General features: G+C 42.9%; 2 protein-coding genes across 4 annotated transcripts in view; both read right to left on the bottom strand.

The window, feature by feature from the left end:
- ei24 (EI24 autophagy associated transmembrane protein) overlaps positions 1 to 7,236 on the bottom strand; it is a 78,697-nt gene extending 71,461 nt beyond the window's left edge. Inside the window, exon 1 of the mRNA XM_052047954.1 lies at positions 7,221 to 7,236. The gene's annotated coding sequence lies outside the window, so the exon portion shown is untranslated. The remainder of the gene's footprint in view (positions 1 to 7,220) is intronic.
- The window catches only part of dscama (Down syndrome cell adhesion molecule a), a 105,355-nt gene continuing 84,713 nt past the window's right edge, over positions 239 to 20,880 (bottom strand). The window contains exons 16-33 of one of the 3 annotated variants that reach the window (XM_052047721.1): positions 20,510 to 20,580; positions 19,494 to 19,737; positions 18,665 to 18,811; positions 17,123 to 17,278; positions 16,503 to 16,636; positions 16,120 to 16,273; positions 14,577 to 14,694; positions 14,307 to 14,470; positions 13,678 to 13,776; positions 13,393 to 13,581; positions 11,705 to 11,995; positions 6,995 to 7,171; positions 6,872 to 6,902; positions 6,695 to 6,810; positions 6,427 to 6,576; positions 3,977 to 4,174; positions 2,771 to 3,073; positions 239 to 2,219 (exon numbers count right to left, since the gene is read on the bottom strand). In XM_052047721.1, the coding sequence (XP_051903681.1) occupies positions 1,840 to 2,219; positions 2,771 to 3,073; positions 3,977 to 4,174; positions 6,427 to 6,576; positions 6,695 to 6,810; positions 6,872 to 6,902; positions 6,995 to 7,171; positions 11,705 to 11,995; positions 13,393 to 13,581; positions 13,678 to 13,776; positions 14,307 to 14,470; positions 14,577 to 14,694; positions 16,120 to 16,273; positions 16,503 to 16,636; positions 17,123 to 17,278; positions 18,665 to 18,811; positions 19,494 to 19,737; positions 20,510 to 20,580 (3,122 nt within the window). In that variant the 3' untranslated portion in view covers positions 239 to 1,839. Of the gene's footprint in view, positions 2,220 to 2,770; positions 3,074 to 3,976; positions 4,175 to 6,417; positions 6,577 to 6,694; positions 6,811 to 6,871; positions 6,903 to 6,994; positions 7,172 to 11,704; positions 11,996 to 13,392; positions 13,582 to 13,677; positions 13,777 to 14,306; positions 14,471 to 14,576; positions 14,695 to 16,119; positions 16,274 to 16,502; positions 16,637 to 17,122; positions 17,279 to 18,664; positions 18,812 to 19,493; positions 19,738 to 20,509; positions 20,581 to 20,880 lie in introns of all 3 variants that reach the window. The other 2 variants (XM_052047720.1, XM_052047722.1) reach the window with 2 other exon arrangements.

Raw genomic sequence — 20,880 nt, 5'->3', positions numbered from 1 at the left:
TCTTCGATTGGAAGTTTGCAAATCAGCCTTTCAATTTGGTGGTTGAATGAAAGGACACCAATGCCACCTGCAGGCGAATTCGTGATCCACAGAGGAAGATGGACCATGACATTTTTAATGTACGTACATCAGTGCCGAGACCTCTCCAGTTGATTCTTGTCTCCGTTCATCTCCAATAAATCACCATCATCAACAACGTGATTCTCACTTCAGTCATGTCAAACTTGTGCAGCACACATTGGGGAACAGCCATTTTATTCAGCAAATTTAAATTTGGTGTTAGTTTATCTTTATTCCAGTGCCACCACGGTGAACACCGATGTTCAAAAATAAAATGTGACATTGGTTGTTATTAAAAACTAAACATCAGAACAAAGACAGTTAGGAATGAAGCGAATCATGGAAACCGACAGAATAACCTCACAGAAGAATGGCTAATATTCTTCTTTCAGCAAGAAATGGAAAGAAACAGAAAGTCAAAAACGCACCAGGGTAGCCCACATTAAAAAAACAACAACAACCAAACAAACAAAATATTTCTCATCAAATTACTTTTCTGGGTTTTCCGAAATTCTGTTTCGATATATTAATTTTCAATGGGGGATCCGCTGGATTGTCTCACTTTTTTTTCTCCCTTAATTCCCTGTAGAAGAGCATCACTGCAATGCAGCAACAGTCTACCTACTGAGGAGGATGAGAGCCCCGAGGACTCTTCCTAGTGCACATTAGAGAAGGGGAATCTATTGGGACACACTCGAGTTGGGGGCGCTGTGAAGTGTGAACCATTAGTTGTGGAAACCCGCCATGTTCTCTAGCCTAACACCACTCAACCACCCTGGCACACAAGCAGTGGCAAACTACCTGAAGACATCGCTGGAATGTGTCCAGTACACTCACAACATAGTTATTTTTCATCATTACAGTACAGTATAGAGCAATAGTTTTCATAGACTTTTTTTTTCTTTTCCATATTGCACCATTGGAGAATGGGACACAGAAAGATCGACAGAGACGCCATTTCCTAATTCAAACATAAAGATGTGCAAACATGACTAAAGACTTTATTAACCAAATCAATTCTTCCCTGTAATATCCACAAATAAAAGTGATTTCTCTTTTCATATATATATTTATAGTAATAAGAATAATAAATCTTCACATTGGATCATTTCATAAGTGTGACAAATTGCTTGGCTGGGCTGTCCAGCTATGATGGTAATCGTCATTGTCTTTGAATTGGTCAGTCCCCATGCATCCATAGGAAATAGATTTTTTTTTCCTTCAAAAAAAGTAACAATTTGAGAGCAGCTGAAAAGTGAATGCGTGTCAATTTCTTTTGTTCCAAGTTTCATTCACCGATATTCCATAGGAAAAAAAAAGAGACTTCTTATCCTCATCTTCCACTCCAGAAAAATAAACCCCCCAAAATGTCCAAGTTATTCATGAAAACATTGTTGCTATGGTAATCAATTTTAATGATTATTAATAGATGTCAACTAACAATTAATAATCACTCATCAATTATAAAGAACGAACAATAATAAAGAGTAAATAACGTCCCCCGTTACTCTTTGGCAACACTCTGGCTGCAGTCATTTCTGATGAGTGATCTTTTTGTTTTTGTTTTTTCATTTCCAAGTGAAAAAAAAGAGGCAAAGTAATACAAAGAGGAGATGAAAGGATGTTCTAAAATAAATAAAAGTAGATTAGTAAAAGTGACCGCACCCTTGGAGGGCTCGGACTTATATACAGAACTGCGTGGTGAGACAGTTTACTGCACTTGAGTGTTAAGTCCAGTGTTAGAGTGAATTGGAATCCCATCGAAGAACCCCCCTGCTGTTATACGAGCGTGTAGGATTTTGCGTAGGGATTGCTGCTCTGTTTCAGATGTCCTCTGGAGTCCAGCAGGGACTCCTGGGAGGTGCTGAGCTTGGCGGCCTGGGCCAGCTCGGAACCCTCTCTGTGGGGGAGTGTGGCAGCTGAGCCGGGCTGCCGCTGGGCCGCTGGGTCCCTACTGGCCTGGGGGGCTTCTGTGGGTGTCGGGGGCGCCATGCGAGATGGCCGTTTCAGCGAGCGACTCTTTTGGGGCTCCAGACAGGCCTGGCCCATGGCTGCCCTCTCCCCGCTCGCCGACCCCCTGGATGACCCTGAGCAGGACATGCCTCGGTTTAACAGGAAGTCCATGCGCAGGTAAGGAGGGAGGTGAACCAACTCGCCACCTGTGGGACAAAACACATGGATACAGTGTAAAATACACAACTTAATCAGTCATTTAAGATGGAAAATCTTTAAAATTCTCTCCCTTACTGACATTTATGGCAATCATGTTAGTTGTATTGAAATTTTGAGTTCACCCACAACATTTTTAAGGCCTTTTTATTCGAACCGCAAGTGTTTCCTAATTGATGAAAATATAAATCCAGGATGTGTTCTAGGATTTCTTTTTTTAAAGCCTAAATGTAATCATAAAATTGAGGTGGATGGGCCAAGTTTTCCCTTTCAGGGACAGCGAATACTACAGTGGACAGCTTATCATGTCGTCAGGTTACAGGGTGCATGAAAGGGTTTAGGTGTACAATCTGGTCATTTATCCAGCTGACCAATGAGCAATGAAACATATCAATGAAAATTCATCATTACACTACATTAGAAGATGATGCTTAGTATTAAGGACATTGAGGTTTTAGAGTTGTCAGGAAGTTAAAAATGATAGTATGTGTCAATGATGAGTCAGGATGTGCTCCGTGGGCTTTGGCAACAATTGCCTCACCCGGTCTGTGGGCCTTGGGCACGGCCATGTTCATGACCCGGCTGACGTCCTGAGGCTTGGGCGGGGAAGCAGTGAAGCGGCAGATGCCCGATTCAGACGGCGTACTGGAGGTCAGGCTGTCAGTGTAGTCGTTGGTGCCGGCGGTCATTTGCTCCGAGGAGGTGTCGGAGATGAAGCACTCGGTGATGGTGAACTTGGCGTGGCGCAGCTGTTCTTCCATCTTGGCGTGCTCGTAGGCTCTGGCTAGCTCCTCGTATGTGGAGGAAGCGCTCTCCGTTGACACCATACTGCTGCGAGCACGGTCTGGGTATGGGCCCGAGGTTAGCGGAGGATATTAGTGTACAGGGTCAGTAGTACTTTGTGTACTGAAAAAAAATGTTGTGTAGCATTTACTCCATTTTATTTTGTCAAGTGGTTGCAAAAATATAAAATAAAAATAATCTAAATCCAGATATATTTTTATAAGTAGACTACCGTATTTTCCGGACTATAAATTGCAGTTTTTTTCATAGTTTGGCTGGGGGTGCGATTTATACTCTGGCGTGACTTATCTGTGAAATTATTAACACATTATTAGATCGTTTCACATGTTATGTTCACATTGAACCGCAAGAAGGCCAGTGTTGATAAATTGACAATGAGTCTGATGTAAGCGACGTAGAAGAGGGAGCGCTGCATCTTAAACCTCCTGAGTTGAGTGACACTGATGGTTTGGTAAAATTGTTAGCATGTTCTTTCTGCTATAGTTATCTGAATAACTCTTAATATGTTATGTGAACAAACCAGGCACGTTCTCAGTTTGTTTATGCGTCATTTAATGTTAGCGTATCGTACACTTATACAGTCTGTTGTTCTCTATTTTGTTTTTAATTTAAATTGCCTTTCAAGATGACAAGTCTGTTGGTGTTGGATTTGATCAAATAAACTTCCCCCAAAAATGTGACATGTTTTTTTTTCCTTCTTTATTATGCATTCTATGGCTGGTGTCATTTATACTCTGGAGTAATATATGGTATTCATCTACTTTAAAAAGGTACCTGAAAACAGTTTCTTATTTTGTGCAACCCCTTTTGATCAAATTGATAAAATTCAACCACCATTTTTTTTCAGTTGTAAAGTGTTTGTGATGTATGGTAACATTGTTAAAGAAAATACAATGATGTTACTGATGTTAATGACACTGCATGCATAAAAATAGATGCTGACCAGTATCCTGAGATGGACTGACACTGTAGCTGTCACTCTCCTTGTCGACAGAGCCTGCAACTCTTGGCGTGGGCAGCCTCCAGTCAGTGCTTAGCGTGTGGGAGGAGACTGGAGGGTGTGGGCGGTTCAGTGTCCATTGGCTGGCGTACCGGTTGCGAGCAGCCGGGCCAGCTTTGGCTGTGCGGCGGGCAGTTGGGTCTGTGAGGAAGAGTAAAAGTCCATCTGTTTATGCAAATCATGGAGGGTGGGATACATTTTTTGGCAAGGCAGGGCAGATTATTTTTATAGTACATTTTATATACAAGGCAATTCAATGTGCTTCACACAAGCAAAGACACACAACACCTAAAAACATGCACAAACACAACAGTTAACAACATTCAGTTGAAAAAAGTAAAAACAACAAAAATCGCTTACAAAAATTCGGAGAATGTAAATTCAAACATTAACAGAAAACTTTAAAAACAAAAGTAAAGAAATAAGAGTGGGTTTCTGCAATTTTTAAAAGAAACGTTTTTAACCTGGATTTAAATGAATTTAAACTCAGGGCTGACTTTACTTCTGCTGGCAGGTTATTCCATTTGTGTGCAGCAAAATGCAGGCTAAATGCAGCTCCACCATGTTTACTTTGAACTCTGCGCTCCACGAACTGACTCAAGTTTGCATATTTCAGAGCCATATGGGTCCATATATAGTCCATCAGCATTTCTTTAACGTATTCAGGACCTAAACCATTCAGTGAATTATAGACCAGTTTGTTCTGGTCAGAACCTGAACTGCAGCTGTTGCATGATCTTTCCAGTAAAAAGACAGTTACAACAATCAAATCAATTGGAGGTAAAAGCATGGTTCTCCTTGGTAGTAAATATGATAGATTTAAGACTAATACAGACTATTAAAGAATGACACAACCATTCCCAAAAGGTTAAAATACTCAACACTGAACGAAGACAGTGGATTAAAAATCTACAATTGGATGTTGTTTTTAAATGTCACTTTAGACTCTAAAAACAGTTTGCAGCATTTTTTTGTGTGTGTTAAGCATTTTGATTTTCACATTGACTACCAAGGGACACATTAATTGACGAAACATTGAGACATTCACAAATGCTTCATCAGAAAATGACATTCTAGATATAACAACACTTAGTATGTTGTGTTGGCTGCCACTTAACATGATGAAGTTTGACAGAAACAACAATTGCACTCAGTCTGACTCTGCCCCAGCGCACAAAATAATGATCAATGGTTGAACATTTTAGGTGTGGATGAGGCGAAGGGCCTTGACCACAACGCCGCCATACACCTTTGATTAAATTGAACTATGGGTATGTATTTAGAAGGTGATTCCATTTAAGTTCAAGAAGTAATACTGAAGTAATGTTGTCTTCACTACATTGTCCATATTAGTGATGGGAATCACAACGCATGTAACAGTATCCAAACATCAAGCTGCAATATTATCACAATACTAATCGCACGAAATGATAAATACCACATTATTGACACAAAACAAAACAAAAAAAGCTCCTAATACTACATGCATATCAAAATGTAAAGCAAAATATTGTCTTTGTACAAAATAGCAGTGACTGAGAAATAAGGTTGGCCAGTCATTTTATTGTCATTTGTGTCAGGTTTTGCATGATGGTAGGTAGTGGACCCCCAAAAAAGCAGTGAGGCAGGAGGAGCGGGGTGGACTGAGCAAAATATATTCACAAAAAATACAAACAGGAGTAAACACGGAAACACGGATGGAAACACGAGCTGAAGTATACAAAGTCCTGACAACTACACTGAACAAAAGTAACAAAAACCTATGACAGAAACAAAACATGACAAGTGCACAGAGACACACACAACGATCCAACAAAGACTGAGAACCCATGAAACTGAATACAAGCCAAGTGACGAGACGACGAGAAAACACCTGGACGAGACACAAAGGGCTGAGGGACCTGATTGGTCAACAAAAGGCACCCGGATGACGAGAATAGGTGAAGACAAAAAGGGCATGAGGGAACAAAACCAAATGTACGGTAATATAAACAGAAACATAACGTGGTGCTCCTGTTGGCTAAGCGGCCCAAGTGTTATGGTCTAATATTGTTAACAATCCTATGTTCTGCTGAAGTGTTTGTGAATATTTTATTTTATTTTTTGGGGGGACAGCGATGCACTGCTTTCAATATAATTACGTGACAGGGACGGCATTGCGACAATTTTAAGATCGCAATATCACAGTTATTGTGACATCTCTATCACAAAGTAGCTCACAGTAGAATATTAATCACAATTGCCCAAAATATTGCTAATTTTACAGTTTGAAAATTGGCATCTCATTCATTTAGCGTAATGTACAAAATGAAAAAAAAAAATCGCTTCACGTGCATACATAGGAAAACTGCATATTTTATGAAGTAAAAAAAAGGGGTCCGTACTGGACTTACTGGTTCCTGGTCTGGCATCAGACACGTCAACCAGAGGACCGGTGGCCTGGGAGAGAGACTGGTAGTGGACAGTGTGGGTGACCGTGGATGACTTCTGTTTCTGTGTTTCCCCAAAGTCGTTATCAGTCAGTAACACAGTGGACCTGTCGTCTGCAGAGCGGTAACAAGGGCAAGTTCAGCAACTCACTAAATATTCATAGGTTGATTGCTTGTTGTAAAAAAAGAAATGCCTTTCAGCAGCGATATGGTATGTTCACGGTGTGCTTACCAACAGTCTCCATGGTGTCCCTCTCCTCAATTAGAAGCTGAGCTCTGGGGATGTCGATGTGCATCCGGAGGGTTTGCTGCTGTTTGTTGACTGGTTCTGCTGGTCGTGTATTTTTACTGGGAAGCAGAAACAATTCTTTTACGACAAGCTCTTTCATTACTAAGTCAAGACTCTTACCTCATTAGCATCTCCGCCAAACTTTTTGCATCTAGGAAACACAGAATGAGGATATAATTGAATATGTGGTGTGAAGATTAGGAAAGGGTCACATAAGCCGGGAGGTGCCCTCGCTTGTCTCACCTCGCAGTCTCTTTAGCCTCTGCTCTCGCCTTCTCCTCCTCAGTATCAGCAGGCCGATGAAGATAGCAACAATTCCCACCAGCACACAGGAAATAGTCACCATCATCTTCAAACCTTCGCCACCTCCGGAGGTGTCCTCACTCACATTGGGTGCCTTCACCAGTGGGGCAATGGTACCTGTGGAGGGGTAATGAGCAGTTATGACATTGCTCAATTGAAATCTCACCCAACAACAACAAGAAAAAAACCCCCATCCACGTACACTGGAATGAGTTCAGGCACGAGAAATGCTAAATTGAGACTGTTGGAAATGAAATTCACAAAATTTCATGAAAAAAATAAAAGAACTGAGAGGCTGCAAATGTAGGCCAGTGCTTTAGATAGTGCTATGGCCAGCTGAAAAGGTATTGCTGACAGCTCACCACTGGCAGTAGAAAATCTAAATCAAATCAAGTAATATTGATTTTATATATATATATATATATAAATATATATATATATATATATATATATATATATACACACACACACACACACACACACACACATAAAAAAAAATCCTCATCTCACCCCTCGGGTGGTGTCCGTACCTCATTCAGCTCGGGTCCTCTACCAGAGGCCAGGAAGCTTGAGGGTTCTGCGCAGTATCCTTGCTGTTCCCAGCACTGCACATTTCTGGACTGAGATGTCCGATGCTGTTCCCGGGATCTGTTGCAACCACTCATCTAGTTTGGGGGTCACTGCCCCGAGTGCTCCGACCACCACAGGCACGACTGTCACCTTTACCTTCCAGGCTCTCTCCAGCTCCTCTCTGAGCCCTTGGCATTTCTCGAATTTCTCATGTTCCTTCTTCCTGATGTTTCCATCACTTGGGACCGCTACATCCACTACAACGGCTTTCCTCTGCCCTTTATCTATGATCACGATATCTGGTTGGTTCGCCATTACCATCTTGTCAGTCTGCATCTGGAAGTCCCACAGGATCTTCGCTCTGTCATTCTCCACTTCCTTCGGAGGTGTTTCCCATTTTGACCTTGGGGTTTCCAGTCCATACTCCACACAGATGTTTCGGTAGACTATGCCAGCCACCTGCTTATGGCGTTCCATGTAGGCTTTCCCTGCCAGCATCTTACACCCTGCAGTTATGTTTTGGATCGTCTCAGGTGCCTCTTTGCACAATCTACACCTTGGGTCTTGTCTGGTGTGGTATATCTGGGCCTCGATGGCTCTGGTGCTCAAGGCCTGCTCCTGAGCAGCCAGGATGAGTGCCTCTGTGCTGTCCTTCAGGCCAGCCCTCTCTAGCCACTGATAGGACTTCTTGAGATAAGCCACTTCAGTTATGGTCCGGTGGTACATCCCGTGTAGGGGCTTGTCCACCCATGATGGTCCCTCTTCCAGCGCCTCATCTTCTGTTCCCCATTATCTGAGACATTCTCTGAGTACGTCATCCGTTGGAGCCTTCTCCTTGATGTATTCATGGAGCTTGGATGTTTCATCCTGGACAGTGGCTCTCACACTCACTAGTCCCCGGCCTCCTTCCTTTCGGCTTGCGTACAGTCTCAGGGTGCTGGATTTGGGATGGAACCCTCCATGCATGGTTAGGAGCTTTCGGGTCTTAACGTCCACGGTCTGAATCTCTTTGGCCACCTTATTATTCCTGCAGGGTATCTGATCACTGGCAGGGCATAGCTGTTTATTGCCCGGGTCTTATTCTTGCCATTGAGCTGGCTTCTTAGGACTTGCCTCACTTGCTGGAGGTATTTGGCCATAGCCGCTTTCCTTGTTGCCAGTTCGAGGTTGCCATTGGCTTGTGGTATACCAAGGTACTTGTAGCCGTCTTCAATGTCTGCTATTGTTCCTTCAGGGAGTGAGACCCCTTCAGTGCGGACTACCTTTCCTCTCTTAGTCACCATCCGACTACATTTCTCAAGCCCGAATGACATCTCGATGTCGCTGCTGTAGATCCTGGTTGTGTGGATCAGGGAATCTATGTCCCTTTTGCTCTTAGCATACAGCTTTATGTCATCCATGTCGAGGAGGTGACTGATTGTAGCTCCATTTCTGAGGCGGTATCCATAGCCTGTCTTGGTGATTACTTGGCTTAGGGGGTTCAGTCCTATGCAAAACAGCAGTGGGGAGAGTGCATCACCTTGGTATATGCCACATTTGATGGACACTTGGGTAAGTGGCTTGCCATTGGCTTCAAGTGTGGTTTTCCACATCCTCATCGAGTTCGCAACGAAAGCTCTTAGGGTCCTGTTCACCTTATACAACTCCAAGCATTCAGTGATCCATGTATGTGGCATCGAGTCATAGGCTTTCTTGTAATCAATCCAAGCTGTGCACAGGTTGGTACGTCGGGACCTGCAATCTTGTGCGACTGTTCTGTCAACCAGGAGCTGATGTTTGGCTCCTCTGGTATCTCTACCAATGCCCTTCTGCGCTTCGTTCATGTATTGATCCATGTGTCCACTTATCTTAGACGCAATGATGCCTGACATGAGCTTCCATGTTGTGGAGAGACAGGTTATTGGCCGATAGTTGGATGGGGCTGCACCCTTCGAGGGATCCTTCATGATCAGGATCGTTTGCCCTTCGGTTAGCCATTCTGGGTGAGTCCCATCCCTCAGCAGCTGGTTCATTTGTACTGCTAGGCGCTCATGGAGTGCTGTGAGTTTCTTTAGCCAGTAGGTGTGGACCATGTCCGGGCCTGGTGCTGTCCAGTTCTTCATATCTGAGACTCTTTCCTGTATGTCTGCCACTGTTATGGTAACTGGGTTCTGTTCAGGGAAGTTGCTGTGCTCCTCTCTCAGGGTCACCAGCCATTGTGCACTGCTGTTATGTGCAACCTCCTTCTCCCATATGTCTTTCCAGTACCTTTCAGTTTCCAGTCTTGGTGGGTCAGCTCTGTTGTTAGGACCCTGCCACTGAGCGTACACTTTCGCAGGTTGTGTTGCGAACAGCCTGTTTATTCGTCTGGCCTCATTCTCTTTCGTGTACCGCTTTAGGCGACTGGACAAGGCTTGGAGCCTTTGTTTGGCAGTTTCGAGTGCTTCAGGTATGGTCATCTGGATGTACCTCTCGGGTATTGGCCTTTTCATCACACCTCTCTGGGCCTCCGTCAATTGACTCACATCTTTCCGGGCCACCTTGATCTTAGCCTCCAACCGTCTTTTCCGTGGTGGGTAACGTATCTCATGGCTTCCATGGTTGCTCTTATAGCCCAGAGTCTCCAGGATCACTGATGCTGAAGCGTATATCAGCTCATTGGTTTCTGTGATCGTTATGGTAGGGATCACACTCAGTGCTGCATTCACACTTTCTATGAGACTTTCAGATGGTACTTCACATAGCCGTTGTAATCGGTTTCTAGGTTGCCCAGCTTTCATTCTCGCCATGATCTTAGCTTTCAGGTCAGTTGCTGCCTCGCTCAGCATTTCATTCATTGGGGCTTGCCTCCCAATCTCTTGTATGACCTCCTCCTCTGATCTGGCACCCTGGGGCCCTTCACCATGGAACTTGCGTTGTACCTCATCAATCTCAAGTTGTGACAGCAGTTGCCGTTTGTGGATGTTGGAACACTGAGCTACTAGTTGTTTCGTGGTCAACCGTGACTGTGGGTTTCGAAGTAACCATTTAGCCCACATTCTCTGCACGTAACCCCTCTGACTAGGGTTGCTTGAGTAGTAGCATTCCAACAGAGCCATGTTTTTGCATCTCGCCCATCTCTGCTTTGTTCCAGTAGCCCATTTTTCATCAAGGTGCTCTGGTTCCCCAGCACCTGACGCAGACCTTGTTTGGCCGGGCGACGTCTGAGCCGGCATGTCATTCGTTTTATTGTCTCTCATCATTGTATGAGGTAGGCATTAGCGTGAAGGATCTTGCCCAAGGACCCACACTGGATGGTGTTATATGCTCATTTTTTCTCCCGTATGCCAAACCGATGCCTTACCAATTGAGCTATCCAGCCGCTTATATATATATATATATATATATATATATATATATATATATATATATATATATAATTTGAGAAGCCAATAATCCTTTTGTGGAGTAGCAGGTGAATCATGTGGCACATAGTGTGGGTGTCATGAAAGCCATACGTTACTAATCTGTCACATTTATCGTCTAAAATTTTAAGGAAAAAATAAATGCCCCCAAAATTTAAATTTTGGGGCATTTACCTCCAATTTCCTTTTTCACGTGTTCAAACCATTCCGACTGTTAACTGCGCAGCTCTTTTTTTTTGGGGTGGGGGGGTTCACAATAGAAGCCAAAAATTATCCATCCATCCAACCATCCATTATCCAAACAGTTTATTCTCCTGAAATTTGATTTCAAATATTATTTTAAAGTCTAATTTCAACATTTCTTGGCCGGTTAAAATCATTGTAACTTTAAATTGTTCAGCTCATTCCTATTTTAATTTTTTTTAGTCTTATTTTAGTTTTCAAATTTTCAAAATTTCAGTGCATTTACTGTATGTACCACAAATTGAATTTTTCATTTCTTGACTGATTCAAAACCGTCCAACTTCAAACTATTCAGCTTGTTTCCATTCCAAAAACTTTTACATTTTAAAAATAAAAGTCATATTTTAAGTTTGTTTGAAATACATTTTCCCTCTGTGCTCATTTGTAATGAGACCTTTGAAAGACTTTCAAGCGTCAGTAATCCCATTCAAAATTTCTGCAGGAATTTACTTACTGCCGTCATAGCTGAGCGTTGCGAACTTGACCCTCTTCTCTGCGTAGCCAGCGCTGTTGTAGATTTTCATCTGCAACTCATACCAGGTTGCTTCTTGCAGGTCGTAGAGGATGTGACTCTTGGTGAGGGAGGTGCGTTGTGCTGTGGTCCATGAAGGAGAGTCCATGGGGCGATACTCCAGCATGAAGGATGTGATCGGGCATCCACCGTTGTTCCAGCCGTTCAGGTTGAGCTTCACTCGAGTGGCATTGATACTGGTAAAGAGCTCCTGTTCTTTGGAGTACTGAGGTTCTGAAGGGATGAGAAGATGATGAAAAATGATGATGAAGATGATAAAAATGAACCCAAGTCCATTCATCCATCCATTTTCTAATCCGCTTATCCTCACAAGGGTCACGGGCATGCTGGAGGCTATCCTAGCTGTCTTTGGGCAGTAGGCGGGGGACACCCTGAACTGCTTGCCAGCTAATCGCAGGGCACACTTAGACAAACAACCATCCGCGTTCAAACTCACACCTAAGGACAATTTACAGTGTTCCACTAACATGGTAAGCTGTCCACTGTAGTACAGTGCACTCCGCTTAATAGAACACCATTGGGCCGAAGCGCTTCTGTTTTACTAAGCGGAGTTTCTATTAACCGGAGACACTTTATTAGGTACACCTTCAGACACGTCGACGACCAAGTTATGCACGCAGAAAAACCCCTGCTGACGAGTTAGAAGAGATATTTCGACTGTGGATGTCCATATCTTTAATCAAACAACAAAACAACAACTTTAATCAACTTCAGTCAAACATCTCAAATCACGAGAAAAATTTCGTTACTTTTGTCTGGAAACAGGAGTCCGTAATTTTGCGGTTGACTTCCCTCTCAATGCGCTGGATAAGAGGGAAGTCCTGGAAACCGCGGGCGTACCTTCTGAGAATCCGGCAATGCATCGTATCGTCTGAGTATGTCCTTCTTATCCGCAGGTGATAGCCCTCGGCTCTTGAATGAAGTTGAAGCCATTGTGACGTGCGTGTGTCTATGTGTGGAGTGACGCGTGCTACCTGTTACTGTATACGGCTAGAACTACCGCGTTTTCTCGCGATAGTGGTACAGTATCGCGATAGCTACACTTCGAAAACCACTAGTTTACAATGTTCATTGCTTACGGCCTGTTCTATTAAGCGGAGATCTGTTCTACTAAGCGGAGTATCTTTATAGGAAATTGCATTAGGCAAATCCGTTCCAGAGCCTTTTGCTCTATTAAGCGGATTACTCTATTAACCGGTGTTCTATTAAGCGGAGTGCACTGTAACTGCTGTCCCTGAAAGGGTTAACCTGCCATGCATGTTTTAGGAATGTGGGAGGAAACCGCAATACCCGGAGAAAATCCACATTGGTATGGGGAGAACATGCAAACTCCACATAGGAAGGCCGTAGCTGGGATCAAACCCTACACATCTGCACTGTGAAGCAGACATGCTAACCTTTATATACTGTAGCTAGACCTGAACCCAAGTCTAGCTATACAAAAGATAAAAAAGACATCAACTCCAATTACAACCGGCTGAGCCAAGGCAGTCGAAAAGTCGAGTAGAATGTGAGACCCTCCGTTTTCTTCACAAATTGTGTGATATGTGACTAATATTTTTGCAAACACTATACACAACTAACCTCCAACAAATGAACATGTTCCTTACCTTTCCCATGAGTCTTGGCTTCAATGATCTCACTTATGCGTCCTGGCCCGACGGCATTCTGGGCCGTTAGAGTGAACTTGTACCAGGTGCCACACTTGAGGTTCTCCAACCGATATGAGCGCTCACTTGGACTGATGGCGAAGTTTCCCCACTGTTCACTGTTGTCTTCTGAATATTGCAAAATGTAGCCTTGGGAAAAAAATATGGATTGTGAATGCCTGATCTGTTTAGGAATTGTAATTCGGCCGATGATGATGATGTCGTAAAATTCCTTGTATATTCAACCTCTTATGGAGCTGCCGCCATTGTCTCCAGGTATCCAGGACAGGGTGATGGAAGTTGTGGTTGTCTTAGTCACTGTGAGGCGAGGCTGGTCAGGTGGAACTAAAGAAGAGAGACACGAGAGACATTTTTTTTCTACTGTATTCCAGCATTCACCCGCTAATTTGCAGGGATCCGGATGGAGGTCTGCTGCAAATACCGAAATTCCGTGAGTAACTGATGGGCACCCACTCGTGTTTGTAATCCCCTATAGATCCATAGGATGGCAGCAAAGCACTACTTTCGTCTAAATGAAACACCTCCACCTACTACAACATAGTTCCTTTCCACGAACATTTGTCAACATATGTCAGCAATGCATTTTAAAAATGTCAAATGTAACCTTTATTGAAGCAATGAGATTCACAATCATTCCGAAGTCCTAATTTTGGTTTGATGAAGCTACTCAATTCACTTTGTTATAGTTATTTGGCACCACAATACCAGAAGATGGTGCCAAAGTACTACTTTTCATAACAGTGAATAGGTGGAGCAGGATTGGATTGGTGAAGAAACAAATAAAATAGTGACAAGGCGAATTCGTAAATCTGGAGGCACAAATATGCGGCGATTGACTGTACTCCATTTCCTACCTTGAACCTGCAGGTTGAGGATGATTTTTTCAGAGCCAAAGCTATTACTTGCAACACAAGTATAGTTCCCAGAGTCCTCTGCTTTCACCGTCCGAATAACAAGGCTGCCGTTACCATGGACACTGCGCCGGCTGTCAATCACAACAGGTGACGGGGTTGCATTGCTGCAACAAGAATGGATCATGTGATTTGGTTTTATGTTTTGTGGGTTAAATGAGCAATGACAACAGATACATGAGTTGACAGTCATACCGCCGTATGGATACTCACATTTCCTTCAACCACTTGATTGTTGGCGAAGGATCACCTACTGCCTTACAAGGCAACACAATGTCTTTCATCCAAGGTGTCGTGACTGTCCTGTTGAAGGTCAAGATGCGTGCTGGAGCTTTAAAAAAAAAGATAATAGAATCTATTTTAAACTGCAAGCAGCGATTTTAAGAGCAAATCCCCAATTTGACCCTCAAACTTTGACGTCATGTTCCTCCCCACGTTAAATTCCTGGCATAAAAATGTCACAAAAAGTATATACACAGTTCATTTGTTTTGCCTGCCACGATACATCGCTGTCATAGATAGCTGAACAAAGATAAATTATTTGTGATAGAAACAAATAATCTGTGGGCTGATTAACTGAAGTTGAATAATTTTCTGATGAGCTCTCATGGTACGCTTAATGTGCTGTGGGACACTGGTTGGGAATCACTGACTGGTCTGTGATTCTTCGCAATGGGGGCCGATTCCACTGAAACTAAATCCCTTGTTGGAGTTTGTCAAAGTATTCCAAAATAGAAGCTTCAAATCAAAGTGGCTGACTAACTGTTTCATTTCAGGCATGGGTCCTTGACATTTTTTGTGTGTCTTTGTTTAGTTCGGTACATCTGCTGAATTTCAGTGAAACTGGCTTCTCCTGATGTTCCAGGTGATGCAATGAACCCTTTCATGCACCCTGTAACCTGATAACATGGTAAGCTGTCCACTGTAACAACCGCTATCCCTGAAAGGGTTAAGTGAGGGTTTTTTTGGGGTGGGGTCATGTTTAGAATCCCTAAAAGACAAACATTTTCACCAGAATATACAAACTTGGGACTGGTCAGGAACATTAAAATTAGGGATGGTCTGATTTTCTTTCCATTCCTCTTCTTTCCGACCCTTATATTCTCTGAGTCACAAATTATTGCATATCTTCGCCCTCGAATGCAGAGATAATCCATAAAATACAAGGTTAAAGCCCTGATAAGAGCCATGGATCTTGCTACCTGGCTGCTTTATCTGCATATGTGATCATCCATGCTCACACTAAGACAGTGATGTTCAGACAGGGTCACATGAGAGGTCATGAGCATTTTACTGATGCCATGTAGTGTTGTGGCTTTTGTTATTTCGGTGTTGTATTTAACCCTTTCAGGGACAGCAGTTACAACAGTGGACAGCTTATCATGTTATCACGTTACAGGGTCCATGAAAGGGTTCATTTATTTTGTATTTGTTGATTTGATTCAATTTGGGGAAAACAAAGCACTGTTTCTAATACTGTTCTCTCAAACTGATGTCCTCTGGCCCAAGAGGAGAGGCACACCTGAGACTTTCAAAACTGCGCAACCAGGCAGTTGCCATTCGTTCATGTTTTTAAGTTCAAGTTAAAGTCAATTTTATAGTCAAATGTGCAACATGTGCAACATACAGCCCAGATGAAATTTCATTCCTCTCAACCACAGGAGAGAGAGGAGCCGCTGCGGGTGCCCGCTGCGCCATCAAAAGAACAATTAACATAAAATGACAAAATAATACAACATTCCATAATTTCACTTGCCTTCAGCCATGGGTTTAACAGTGATGATTTCGCTGGCATTTCCACGGCCGGCAGCAGTGACAGCCACCACCCAGATGCTGTATTGACGGTTTCTGCTCAGGTTGGGGATCCGGTAGAAGAACACATCTGGGGCTGCCTCAAACTCACTGCTGACCTGTGTGTGGGAAGATATTTTATTCTGAACTTTCTGCAACAACTAAAAAGTAATAAACCTGTGCACTGAACTGAAAAATGTCGAAAAAAGTAATATTTTGAAGTAATGTGAATTTAGCTAGCACGTGGGTGTTAACAGTACATAGTCTATGTACAGTTACAATACAATAATCAGATTTTTTTCCCCCCATCTGTTATTATATTTATGCTACGATGCAGTCTTGTATTACCGTGGGGTGTGGGTTGGAGCAGAAAACAGTGTATTTCCTAATGATGCCATTCACTTTGAGTGGAGGAAGCCATGACACAAACACAACTGAGTTGGAAGCAGCTGCTGCCTTCACACCTCCAGGAGGACCGGGAACTGAAATACAAAGAAAGTTATACTCCAATAGTATTCATTCATTCATTCATTCATCTTCCGAGCCGCTTGATCCTCACTAGGGTCGCGGGAGGGGGGGGCTAGAGCCTATCACAGCTGTCTTCGGGTAGTAGGCGGGGGACACCCTGAATCAGTTGCCAGCCAATCGCAGGGCACACAGAAACGAACAACCATTCGCACTCACACTCACACCTAGGGACAATTTAGAGTGTTCAATCAGCCTGCCACGCATGTTTTTGGAATGTGGGAGGAAACCGGAGCACCCGGAGAAAACCCACGCAGGCCCGGGGAGAACATGCAAACTCCACACAGGGAGGCCGGAGCTGGAATCGAACCCTGCACCTCTGCACTGTGAAGCCGACGTGCTAACCACTGGACTACCGGGCCACTACTCCAATAGTACTTACGTTTTAATTTTTTTTTTACAATCTGATCGCCGTCTTTGTAATTACGGAAATGACTGCCTACCGTCCTCCTTGGTGCGGATGTAAATCTGTTCACTGCGAACCCCGTCGCCTGCTCGGGTGAAGGCTAACACCTGGATGCTGTAGTTAGTGTATTTCTCTAGCCCGTCCAACTCCAGTGATGGCTTGGAAGTGGTAACATTCCTGATCTCTCCAAGCTCTGCGGAGAAAGTATGAAGACAATTTACTCCCAATTTTGAAAGCATTTATATGCTTTCCTGTCCAGAGCTTCGTTTCCATCCTGCTTTTAATTCGTCTCCGCAGGATATATACGATAATATCATTTGTGCATTCTCTTGCTTCTCATGAGCAATTAAAAGACGACAAGAATGGGAACTTGAAAGCTAATGTGATCACACACAGATTAAACCCAAAAAGGATGAACCATTTTTCTTATGTTATTTGCTATCATCTGTTGTTCACTCACAGCAGGTTATAGGTTGATTCAATTTGCATGAATCACAAAAACAGAAAACTGGCTATAAAACAAACAACAACTTTTTGTATATAAATAAATAAGTATGCTAAAGCTCATAATAATGTATACCCTTGCAACATTTTTTGGCTTTTTATTTAGGTCTGATGGAAGTGAGACACAGAAGATTATACGTAATTCTAAAGCTTAAGGAAAGGTATCCCCCCCAAACACACACCTTTTTTTCTTTATTTAAATCGCTGAGGATTTTCAAAAACAAAAAAAGGACGAAAACGATACATGGCTAATTTCATTTTATCTATCCAGTAAATTTTTAAAAAAGCAAAAAATTTGGCCAGTGTTTGTCAGACTGTTACACCGCCCCCTGCTGGTCATTCAAAAATACATATTTTTCCACGATTGTACATTCTACCTACAGACTATTAAATAAATGGTATATTCTGGATATTCAAGAGGAAAACAAACTTATAAAACATTACGGGGGATGCTATACTCTCCGCTTAGATAAAATTCTTTGTTGTTTTAATCCACACACTGAGACTGCCTACTGTTCCCACGCAAACTCATCGTGGTTGTCAAGTCCTTAGGCATTCACGGTTAATGTGTGGGCCAACATGATGTGACAGGGCAAGGGTCAAAGGTAATTGCGCTGTCACAACGGACTCCCACTCACGCGAATCCAGCTTGCGACAATGGTTGTAGCTATAGCGTGTTATCTGACGTCCCATTGCCAGGGACAATTTTGGCCCAAAGAAAATTACTCCTTGTAGGCTACCCACAATGCACGTGGGTGACTCCAAGCTACAACTTACTCACTGGCATCAGTAACAAACCTTATTACTCAGCATAACCCTGTTCTTCTTAGCTCAGAACAAATTTCAGAAGAAGCAGAAATTAGTTGATAAGTAGCAACTGAGTCATACTGAAACCAAGCCAAGTCAAGGATGTACGCAAACTGCTGCAAGCGAGAGGATATTCAGGAATCAGAGCATGTGACCCACTTCTAGTCTAGAAAGATATAGATCTGGAAATAAACCGATGCAAAAACCACAGTGACCTTAGCAATATCAAATGCAAAGTGCAAATGAGTGTGTACTGTCTATGCAGTACCTCCATCGGGCAGGTTGGCCCAGTAGATCACCCTGAAGCCCAGAAGGTTACCATTCAGAGCATCTTTAGGAGGGGTCAGCCAGGATAGAGAGATGACCTCTGGAAACGTAGCCGTGGCTTGGACGTGCTCTGGAGGACGACTTGGAACTGGCGAGGAAGAAGAACAGGAGAGATGATGCACCTACGCAAACAGCAGCCGCTCTTGAACGTGTGAAGAGACGTAGCAGTACCCCCCACTCTCCACTAGGGTGTAACGTAACCTCACAAATGACTCACGAAAGGGCACGCAAGCTGCTCGTTTTTGACTCTGACCACAATAGAACAAGCATGAAAGGTATTTGGCGTGTTTATTTTGTTACAAAGGCATCAGGAAGTCTGCGATCTTGATCAATGATATATTGACAGAAATGGGGACCTAACAGGCACAATGAAAATGACTTAAATTCTAATCATTGACTTTTTTTGGGGAATCTTCTTACAAAGTACTGGGTTTGTAATTAGAATGTGCCAATAGTCATACTTGTATGTATTTTTTATGTTTTTTTATTGGCTTAACTTAATCTGTATCTGTAATTCTCAAAATACTATAGTATATTATCATTTCGACGAGTGGCTTGAGGGTCATCTGCTGCCATCCAACCTGTTTTATTCTTCGGAAGAGTTGTAAAATATGTATGTACAATATGAATAAAGAGAAGTTTTTGGAGTCCATATCTTGAGGTCATTGATTAGACTTGAACCGCAATGGACATGTTCTCCTGCCATTCAGTGTCAAAATGTGTCCTATTCAAAGGAATTCAATTGTGGAGCTATTTGCCTGCTTTCTTACCATCCTCCAGTGTAGTGGCAGCCACCTCGGTGGAAGATGGCCCAGTGCCTGCACTGTTACTGGCTTGCACCACAACGCCATATTGGGTGAACTTCTTGAGATTGTCCAGTACCAAGCTTTCTGCGTTGTCACCGGTTGTCTCGACGCTAATTACGCTGAACTGGTAGTTTCCACCTGAGCTGTACTCTCTGTAGCCCACCTGGTAGCCTTTGATTGCACCATTCTGGAGGTGTTTCTTTGGTGCCTAACAGACAAAGGGTTATTGATGAATGTCAACAACAGGATCTACCAACTGCATGAAGCCTCCCTGACCAAAGTTATTTTTGTAACCTACTAGTATTTTGTCCATTTTGGCTTCTTCACACATAATTAAAAAAAAAAAAAGACAGAAAGATTTTGATGTATTCAAATTAAATGAAGCCAAAACAGATTGGTTGTTGAATATCAAACCAAGCAGAAACAGTCGTGAAAAGGATGAAATGAAGCATACTGTTCACCGTGATACCAAATAAAAACGTCACAAGTGCCTTTCTTGAAAATTGGAGCTTGGCTCCCCTTGAAAATTATCAACCCTTTCAACGACAGCGGTTACTACAGTGGACAGCTTATCGCCCACTACTCCTACAATCCAGTTTGTATTTACCGGTGCTGCATTCAACATGCAAATAAACATCAACTCATCGGGCCTAAAAAATGTGCAAAACATTTTTTTGTGTTTAGTCACTTTCACAATTTCATGAGTGAGCTGCATTAATGTCTTTGGGATCACGTGACTATGCCGCACTAGAAAACGTACCTAAATGCCCGCAAACAATTACAATTTTATTTTTGCCAAACAAAAAAGTTGAAACGTCTTTATCAAACGAGTCCAGTTGCCTCGATTCAACCATCTCCTGGATGACTGTGAACGAACACAGACAAACCATGAATATCCTTTGTTGTACTTTGTAAGACCCAATGCAAGAAATGTAATTTCAAAAAATCCATCATCAAAAACAATGTCTTCAACAACTTACCCTCCAGGAAACTTTGATGCTCTGAGAAGAGAGGGCTTCCAGCTGCACATCCTGAGGTGGTCCATCAGGGGCTGGAGACAGATTTACAACATGTGTTAATTCATCAGCAAAATGTCCGCAAAGACAAATATATCTAAGTGTGTCTGGACCTGGCGGCTTGCACAAATGTGATGGGTGGAGTTTAAAAGCGTTTTCTTGCGTATCAATGGAAGAGCACTTCGAGCAAAGGGGTGGTATACAAGGGGGGCTCATTTGCAGAAAGGGGTCTAAAACAGACTCTATTGACCATTGTGTGACATTTATTACTCAGACGGCTAATTGAAAAGTTCTGCTTTTAGTGCAGGGTCAGCGTGTGTTCAATAATGCAACAG

The sequence above is a fragment of the Hippocampus zosterae genome, chromosome 16 (genome assembly GCF_025434085.1).
Source record: "Hippocampus zosterae strain Florida chromosome 16, ASM2543408v3, whole genome shotgun sequence".
Classification (NCBI taxonomy): domain Eukaryota; kingdom Metazoa; phylum Chordata; class Actinopteri; order Syngnathiformes; family Syngnathidae; genus Hippocampus; species Hippocampus zosterae.
The sequence above is the reverse complement of the archived record's forward strand: the minus strand, read 5'-3'. Positions and strand labels throughout refer to the sequence as shown.